Source organism: Caenorhabditis elegans, chromosome III (assembly GCF_000002985.6).
Source record: "Caenorhabditis elegans chromosome III".
NCBI lineage: Eukaryota > Metazoa > Nematoda > Chromadorea > Rhabditida > Rhabditidae > Caenorhabditis > Caenorhabditis elegans.
Window position 1 is genome coordinate 8,928,402 of NC_003281.10, and position 9,365 is coordinate 8,937,766.

The following is a 9,365-nucleotide window of genomic DNA, read 5'->3' on the forward strand; positions in this document are numbered from 1 at the left end:
TTACAATATTTCAGCGGAGCCGGTTGTCAGTTTTGAAAAATTTGAAAACCGGTGAAGTGTAGCTTTCAACTTAAACTTTACCGGTTTTCACTTTGCCAACAACTTCGGCTTTTAAATATTTTAATCACCCAATTAATTACATAAAATTTTAAATTTTCCATACAGCTCTACAAACGAATCAAACACTTCTAGATAAGTTCTTTCTCAAAAGTTCAAGACTTTATTTTCCCATTAAACATAAAAGCGTGTTCCAACTTCCATCATAAACTTCCAAAAGAGTAAAGATGAGTGATGAATGAGTAAGTCAAAAAGTAAGAGAAAAGAAGTAAGAGAGGAGAAAAGTGCAAATAATGGAAGTCATTCTAGATGCATACCTGCTCAAAACGTACTTCACCTATTTTTTGCTTTTACTCATTTTCTGTCAACTAGGTATTTGTTTGAATCCGAATTTTGTAAGTTTTTTGGACGTATAAAATGTTGGTAAATTTCCAAATTTATTAAAACTTTGATTTGTTTAAGAATTTATAGAGATTTCAAATTTTTTAATCGTTTCAAGGTTTAACAACAAAAAATTAAATTATAATTAGCATATCAATTTTGTAGAAAAGCTAAATTTTGGTCGACTTCCAAGATTATGAGTGGCGAAAACCGAGTTACTAATATGAGTAACTATGAATAATTTTTTTTAATGGCGAAAAGTTTTATTTCAAAATTCAGCCGTTTCAGCACAATTAAAACAGTTGGCAATACTCCACCTTTGAAAACCTTTTGGATTTTAAAGTGTTTTTTCTAATAAATCAAGAATTAAACATTATGGGTGAAGCCATAACTCAGCTGAGCATAAATATGTTTTTTTAAATCTTCAATGGCTATTCAGTATACTTATAATAATGTTTTCAACAAATTTCCAAACCACTAATCAGTCAAAACTTGAAATCTTATCAAAACTTTTCTCAGCTTCTTCTTCATTCATCTTGTTCTTACAATGAACTTTCAACATCTAGCTGAGCACAAGGAGCACCACGTATTGAATGATGCAGATGACGGGTAAGATGACATGGATATATATCAGAGTGTGTGTAATACTGATTTCAAAGCATATTCCACGTACTTTAGTTCTCAAATACTTCGCGTGCTCGGAGGGGGAAAGGAGCTTGTCCATTTCTTCACATAATTTGGTTAGATGTCTTCTTTTGAAATAGTGTGAAAGAAATAGAGACGTTGTGTTCAATGCATTTTTCTAGTCAGATTGCTTTCCGTCTAACAAAACCCAAATCTACCTTTTTTCTGTCTTTTCTTTTTTTTTTGTTTTAGATGTTTTTAAGTCATTTTTAGTTATTTTTCCTTTTCATTTTTTGAGATTGGCTATTTTTAAATTTATTTCTAGATATTGAACTTTTAAAAATACATTTTATTCAATTCTTTGAAGATGGACTGTCACTTCCGGAAAATTTAGTTTAAATTTCTACAAATTACCCGAGTATATTTTATATACATATCACAGGAAAAAAAGTTGATTCAGCTTGAGCAAGTTTGGAGCTTATTTAAAAATTATGATAATTGGGAATTTTCGTATTTTCTTCGAGTAATTCCCATTCCAAACTCCATTCCAATTTCTTAATTTCAGATCAAAAATGTTCATTGCAAACAATTGCATGCCACAATTTCGTTGGGAAGATGTAAGTAAACGCCCCTTTTTATCTTTCTATCAGTTATCAGATATAGTGTAGAAAATGTGGAGATTCTAGAGAAAGGTGTCATATTTCGTTCCTCATAACCGCAGAATAAGATCAGTCTTTCGCACAAAAATCGCTTGTTCTCAGAGCAAAACAATTCACAACAAATAATGAACTTTATTCGTAGATTCACGATTTCTGAATCTTTTCACCAAGCTTTATTCCATCAACGAGATTTTCCTATTACTTCCATTGTGAGTTTTCAACAAAAAAACGTTTTTATAGGATCTATAAATTTCCTGAAAGGTTTTAGCGGTGTATCTCTGGTAGTAGAAAAGTTCCCGTGGAACTATCTAGGTGTCATTATCCCTAGGGAAAACCACATTTCACTAATGTGTAGTAGATTTTAATTCTTGTTCTGTCACTGAAGAGACTGAAGGTTTAGATTTCCAGCATTTCAGAAATTGTGAGTCCTACTCACATAGTTATTACTGGCTCTTCAAAATTTTAAACTTACATCTAAAGTAGATCATAACTGAACTTAGGCTCGGAAATGCGAAAAGGGTAGGCTCGGAAATGCGAAAAATAAATTTTTTGGTGCGTAGAATAATCTGAAAAAAGTCCGTATCTACTTTTAATGTTCACAATTGAATAAATGAGCTACCAAACTTCCGATGCTCGATGTGCCCTGAAAACAATTTTATCTAAAAGATCGCTTTATAAAACATCCATGACATCATTTAAATCGCAACGTTTTTCGTATGTAAAATGATAAATCAATAGTTACTGTTCAATATCGTGTTCCAGACAAAACACTATTTGTGCTCTAAACTTATCATCAGCCAGTAGTTTTTTAAACTAATCAAATTTGTAACAATACAAGAAAAGTTGGTGCGCATTCTTGGCAAACTCAATCAAGCCATTATCAAGCTTTACCTGAGTTTTAGCGCGGCCTAAGACAAGTCTTGCCAATTTATCAAGTTTTTTTTTGGGCCAAGATTGGACAAGAAATGCAACCTGAAAATTAACGACATAAAGCTGAAATTATGATAAAAAAGTGTGTCGGAAATTTATTTTCACTCAAAGTGGCCACTGCACAAACTGAGTTAATCGCCGCGTACATTTAGATAAAATTGAGGAATTTACGAAGAAACTGTGAGTGTAAAAAGGAAATACGACAAATATACGAGGAGTATACGATAAATTTAGGAGCAACTAAATAACCAAATCACCGCCTACATTCCTCTTACATAGGTTCGTCGTACAATTCTGGAAATGTGTCAAAAAAAAAGTATTGCACAAATCTGTTGGCTTCCCTGTTCCAAAGATGACAGATGCTATCAGAACAAAAGAAAGTAAGAATGATTGTAGATACATTTGTTCATTTTGAGACTTAAATACATATAAATATCATTAGTTTCAGAAAAGTTGCATACAGTTTTCTGTAATTTTCGTTTTTTGTCCATAAAATCATTAATTCTCCACATTTTTTGCTTAAAATATTGAAAAAAGTTTCACTCCTTCGAGTCCTCTATCAGATTTCGAAAGAATTTTTCAAAAATGTTGGCTCATCTCCAAAATCGTCCTCCGCTCTGAAACACGAAAGTGGACATTTGCCTTCCAAAAAACTAAAACAAAAATTTGTTTTGTATATTCACGTGAAAATGTTTGGACAGATTTTTCATCCTCTAAATTTTGAGATTTTAAAAAGCTGCACGAAACTTTTACGTTGAAAATGAAAAAAAACGATGCTTTTTAAAATCTATTCAGCAAGTTGCCGCGTACATACCTCGTAAAATAAAATCCTAATAGAATCAATCAAGTGAAAGAAAATTTAGTTGAGCAAACATGAGAAACTGCTGTAAAAAAGTGGTGAACACAGGCATTATGAAAAGAACGGAATTCTAGTAGTGATAGAAAAGTAATAATGATTCAAGAAAACAAAATACTCAAGAATAAGCGAAGAGGAGTCCAGATGAGCCCGTTTGTGCTCTACTTCCTTTGGTGGGCCGCCCGTTTCCTTAAAAACATTGTGCATTTCTCATACCACACGCCGATTGCTCTTTTTATTTGTCTCACTTCTCCCGTCTTCCCCCCTCTTCGTCTTCTTATTCTTATTTATTTATTTTCCCAAATAAAAAGAAAAAGAGAAACCTGGGGAGAAGTCAGGAAAGAGCAGGTGGAGCACGAAGGCTCCATTCTCTGATAAGTACTTTTGCTTCTCTGAATTACCTCCCCAAAGAACTACTACTTTTATATTCATTGCAAAAACTTGGCCAACTTGGTTTGTGAGATTTATAGTTGGGTGGAAAGTTGGCAGTATGCCAGAGGTTTCAAATGGTCGTAGACCATCAGTTGCTACTTTTCTCAGACAGTTTGCATCTACTATTATTCCACTTGTCAATGTAAAACAGTCGGTACGTTTCATTTTTTATACTTGGAATTTAGTCACAATTCACAAAATATCAAGGCGATTGCTTACCGAGTAAAGTATTTCAGCTCACTTCCGAGACTTTCGAGTGATACTGATGTCATTTTAAAAATGACCTTTTTAATAGATCCCTACTGAAAATGTTCGAAATAGAACATTATTGTCTAACTTATTAATTTCTGATTGTTAACGTTTCAGGTAATATTTCTGTCTAAACTTCAGATTTTTTGGAAAAAAAGCCGCTCAATTTTATATAGGGGCTCATTTCAAAGGTCCCATATCAGCTGACATTTTTTTTAAATTTTTCCAACTTCTCAAACTTCAAGAATTTTTTTTCAGAATTTGCAATAAAAGGAAAGTTGTTTTTTATAAACCCTCTAGTTTTTTTTTCAATTTTAACTTGCCACAAACCAGAATAAATTTCTAGAACCCCTAATATAAATTGAAACATTTAAAAACTAACTCTGAAATATTTTGCGTGGGAGGCTATGAAGACCACGTTTCTTTTCTTTTTCAGAATATGATTATAATCTAATAAATTGCATTTTCTCCATAATTTTTTTTTAAAATCAGATTAAGTTAATTTTTTGTACATTTGTCTCGGTGATGACAATTTGTGAGCATTGAATTAAAAGTATTTTCCAAATAACAAAATGATGAAATATTCCAAAGGGTAAAAATCTATAAAATCTATATATGGAAACAAATCCAGCAAAACTCCTTTTATATGAAGAGAAACATTCTTTGAAGTAATTCAGAATTGAAGTGTCAGCTGAAAGTTGTATGTTAGCTTAGACCTCGGGCCTAAACTTAATTTTGAGAAAAACTAGATTAACTTTGGGTTTCAGGGTTAGTTTTACACTGTAAATTTGTATCACGGGGACATGTCCCCGCTCCCCATATCGGAGGGCGAAGAAGCGTCCCCGTTCTATATGGGGACAAAGTTCATTCCAATATTCATTTTATTAATGTAGTTCTGCAGAAGCTAATGAATGGTAAACTATCACCAAAAATGTATATAAGAAATCAGATAACCATTTTTAAGCTAGAGATCCAACATCTAATCTGAGTTAAACGTCTCCAATTTCTTGCCACTTTTGTTTTCCAATCTAATGGAAAAATGTCTACTCTGCTTCTCCAGCTGATTCAGCAAAAACCTCTTGCCTATTTTTTCTGCTGCAGCAGCACAATTTTATATTATCCAATTCCCCCTATCTAGATCTTATTCTTATTCGTTGCCATTTCTGAAAATGAATAAATTGGTTCGCAGGATAACTGGAAGAAAAAGAGAGTTTTGTTCCGGGAGCACACCGAAAAGCATGAAGGTTACAGAGCCAAGGAGACGCAGATCTTCTATCTCTGAATCTCTTCGTCTTCTATTGTATTTTGTGTTAAAGTATGTATGGGGGTGCCCCCTGGATATTACTGCTCATTTTTCATTTTGTGTCATCTCGCTTCCCTTCTTTTCCATCATTTTTTTCGCCATTTTTCCTTTTTTCTTTATGATGAACATCTTGCGAAAAATTATGAGAGGAAGGGATAAATTTTCAGTTGTACTAATACTTGACGTCTCCATAGTTTTTGAGTATCAATCATATTTTTAGAGTATACCAGTGATTATGTGGTACTGTCAAAATAAGTTAAACTTTCTTCCGTAGCTCTCAAGTCAGTAGATCAGTATTAACTATTAGCAAAATCTCAAATTTAATAAATTACAAACTTTCAGATGCCCACCACCCAAATTAACATTGTATTGGCGGAACCTCGATGCATGGCTGGAGAGTTTTTCAACGCTAAGGTTCTTCTTGATTCTTCAGACCCTGACACAGTAGTTCATTCATTTTGTGCCGAAATAAAGGGAATCGGCAGAACTGGATGGGTGAACATTCATACCGATAAAATTTTTGAGACGGAGAAGGTATGATCGCTTTGTTGGCTCTAAAGATATTCAAACTTTTTACAAAATTTCAGACATATATCGACACTCAAGTGCAACTTTGTGATTCTGGAACGTGTCTCCCGGTTGGAAAACATCAATTTCCAGTTCAAATTCGAATTCCTCTAAACTGTCCGAGCAGTTATGAAAGTCAATTTGGAAGCATACGATATCAAATGAAAGTCGAGCTAAGAGCAAGTACTGATCAAGTGAGTTAATTTTCAAATGAAGCTAATTGAGTCTCACAACGAAAATCGGGTGTGGCCAATTAGGATATGTCCATTGAAAAATCGAAGATAAACTAACACTGAACTCAATTTTTCAGGCATCATGTTCCGAGGTATTCCCACTAGTTATTCTAACACGTTCATTTTTTGATGACGTTCCACTGAATGCAATGTCTCCAATTGATTTCAAAGACGAGGTTGGTCACTTTCAAAAACGATATCTTTTTTTTTTCAAATAAATTCAGGTAGATTTCACTTGTTGTACTCTTCCGTTTGGCTGTGTTTCACTAAATATGTCTCTTACAAGAACTGCCTTTAGAATTGGAGAGGTTTGTTCTGAATAATAATTTCACAACAACAAAAAATTTCAGTCAATAGAAGCAGTTGTAACGATTAACAATCGAACACGGAAAGGATTGAAAGAAGTTGCTCTTCAGTTAATCATGAAAACACAATTTGAAGCCAGGAGTCGATATGAGCATGTTAATGAGAAGAAGCTCGCTGAGCAACTTATTGAAATGGTTCCTCTTGGAGCAGTTAAATCCAGGTGTAGAATGGTATGTCTAGTCCAGTGGAATCGTTAACTAAAATTGTAATGTTCAGGAGTTCGAAAAATGTCTGTTACGGATCCCAGACGCAGCTCCACCAACTCAGAATTACAATCGAGGCGCAGGGGAAAGCTCAATTATTGCAATACATTATGTGCTGAAACTTACAGCTCTTCCAGGTAATGGGGTTTTATATTAATGCAATATTATCCACATTTCCGAATCATGTCCTGTGGAGGGCGTGTAATGTGTCTGTAGTCGGTATCGATCACGCCTCCAGTCCCTGACCCTCTCTCCCCGTGTATCCCAGTAAAGCATCTGAATAAAGTGTAAGAAGAAAGAATAAGACGAACAAGTAGTTACTCGAAAACCTATTTATTGGACAACCAGCTCCCGTGTGGGTAGCGCAGGACTATAAATAGGAGAAAACAAGTAAAAAGAGGGAAATGCAAGAAAGAACATATAAAGATGGTGTTAAATGTTTCTTGATGATGGTGAAAACCCTCTCAGGAGAATATGACGAATGTTGGTGATAGTTTTGGACTAATTATTGGTTCAAACGGTAATTAAGGATTAAATCTAACTAACAGTTGGTATCTTGACACGTGGGTAAAGAGATACGTGTATTTCACCGGAATTGCATCGCAACTAACAAACATATTCGATCTCAGCGCGGGTGGTCGGTGGACTTGGCACGATGCCAATAAGTTAGAGACGCGTGGGTCACGCCGCGAGCGCGCTACCATAGGTGGTGGCGCGCGATTTGAATGCGAATAGTTATAGAGATTTATATCTCGGTGAATACTGAACGGATTTGACTGAAATAAAATGCAATAAAGAGATAATAATTGTAGGAATATTCGACAGTTCTAATATTGGTTAAGAATAGTGGGCTATTCAATGTGGAACCGATATTAGAGTACTGTAAGGTTGTTGGGATTGATCGTCAAAGGGCAGATCCGACAACATGTCCCATATAAGACTTTGATTCAGACACAAGAAAAGCCTAATCGCCTTGGAAATAGTCTACAAAAAGTCAGAAATCTCAAAATGAGTCAAATAATTGATTTTCATAATGGCTTCTCAAAACATTTCTCACAAGAAAATTATGTTGGAAGTATTGAGAAAAATGGGGAAATTATCCTAAAATCTCCTACTTTCTCAGTGATTCGAAATTTTGATTAAAATTGATTTCCGGCGCTTATTGAGATGGCCAAATTCGGCATACATAGGTCTCATTAAAAATGATTTATTCTAATTTTTTTCAGGAATCGAATGTGAAATTCCATTGATTGTGACAAGTTGTGGATATATGGATCCACATAAACAAGCAGCATTTCAACATCATTTAAATCGATCAAAAGCAAAAGTTTCAAAAACTGAACAACAACAAAGAAAAACGAGGAACATTGTTGAAGAGAATCCATATTTTAGATAAAATATTTCTTTTTTTTTCTAACTATATTTCTGAATAACGGGTATTTTGTATTCAAGTTTTGGTCTTATTTATAAACATTTTGAAGCACTTTCAAGTTTACAGTTTTTCGATATTGCTAATGAGGTCATCGAATTGGCAAACCTTCAAAACTGCTCTTTTCGGTACGATAAACGAACGTTATTTTTTTGAATTCAATTTCAGTTCAAAGCACGAAAAAAACATGGGGAAATGAGGAAAATTGTTGAGGAGAAATCCCATTCTGCAATGAATAATACCTTTTCATTTGTCACTTTTTGCCGGCTCTTGTTGAAAATTTTTTCGACATTTTTGTTTTCAGTGGCTCTATTTTGAAAAATATCAACTTGTTTTATACTAAAAGTATCGAAAATTATGATATTGCCCAGGCATGGAATTTTATGTATCTTGGAATAAAATACGGTAGCCGGTCTCAACACGACAACTATTCTTTAAATGCAAAAATGCGTGGGCCTTTTAACAGTACTGTATCATTTCAATCTATCGTTACTGCTGAGTTTTCGGTCCTTTTTCATAACACACGATTAGTTAAAATTTAGATGTTTAGTTTTAGTCTTTTGATTACATTTTTAATCGGATATCCATGAAAACAATTAAACTCTGCAGAAACGAGAGTTTGAAACTACAGTAGTCATTAAAGACGCACGCCTTTTAAAAATAAACAAAATTTGTCGTGTCGAGACCTGGTCCTTTTTTAACGCAAAAATCTGCTCAACTTCACATCTGGGTAATAATAATCAGTTATTATAAATTTCAATTTTAGAGCGTTTATGTTTTATTCGCCCTTTCTTTCCAGACCACTTGAAATAACCGAGAAGGGCAATAAGAATTTTCTAACAAGCTTCAACTCAAACGAAAGACTGAAAAAAGAAACAAAATAACCCTTGAACAGGATATTTTCGGCAAGAAACTGAAAAACAAGCGTCTAAAATAACATTTGTTGACCTTTTCCCGTTCTCCTTTTTACTTTGTGTCTCGTTGCCGCTTGTATTCACTTTTCTCCACCCTTTCGCTGTTGTGGGGTGGCGCAATAGGTTGTGCGCACAAACTGCGTCCGAGAGGTCGCTGGTTCA

At 34.2% G+C, this 9,365-nt stretch overlaps 1 protein-coding gene across 4 annotated transcripts; it reads left to right on the forward strand.

Moving 5' to 3' along the window:
• Window positions 1-1,621: 1,621 nt before the first annotated feature.
• arrd-15 lies at window positions 1,622-8,345 on the forward strand (the record flags this gene model as incomplete). 4 transcript variants are annotated; one of them, NM_001268039.4, is made up of 8 exons in its annotated part: window positions 1,622-1,679; window positions 5,834-6,025; window positions 6,079-6,252; window positions 6,369-6,467; window positions 6,516-6,599; window positions 6,642-6,827; window positions 6,874-6,997; window positions 8,087-8,338. In NM_001268039.4, 8 exons carry the CDS (start codon window positions 1,635-1,637, stop codon window positions 8,254-8,256), a joined length of 1,074 nt encoding a protein of 357 aa, NP_001254968.1. In that variant the 3' UTR covers window positions 8,257-8,338. The 4 variants fall into 4 exon arrangements, with proteins under 4 accessions (NP_001254968.1, NP_001254969.1, NP_001254970.1 ...); NM_001268040.4 differs by lacking the exon at window positions 1,622-1,679 and adding an exon at window positions 1,793-1,930 and having other exon boundaries at window positions 8,087-8,345; NM_001268041.4 differs by lacking the exon at window positions 1,622-1,679 and adding an exon at window positions 3,788-4,093 and having other exon boundaries at window positions 8,087-8,345.
• Window positions 8,346-9,365: the final 1,020 nt, after the last annotated feature.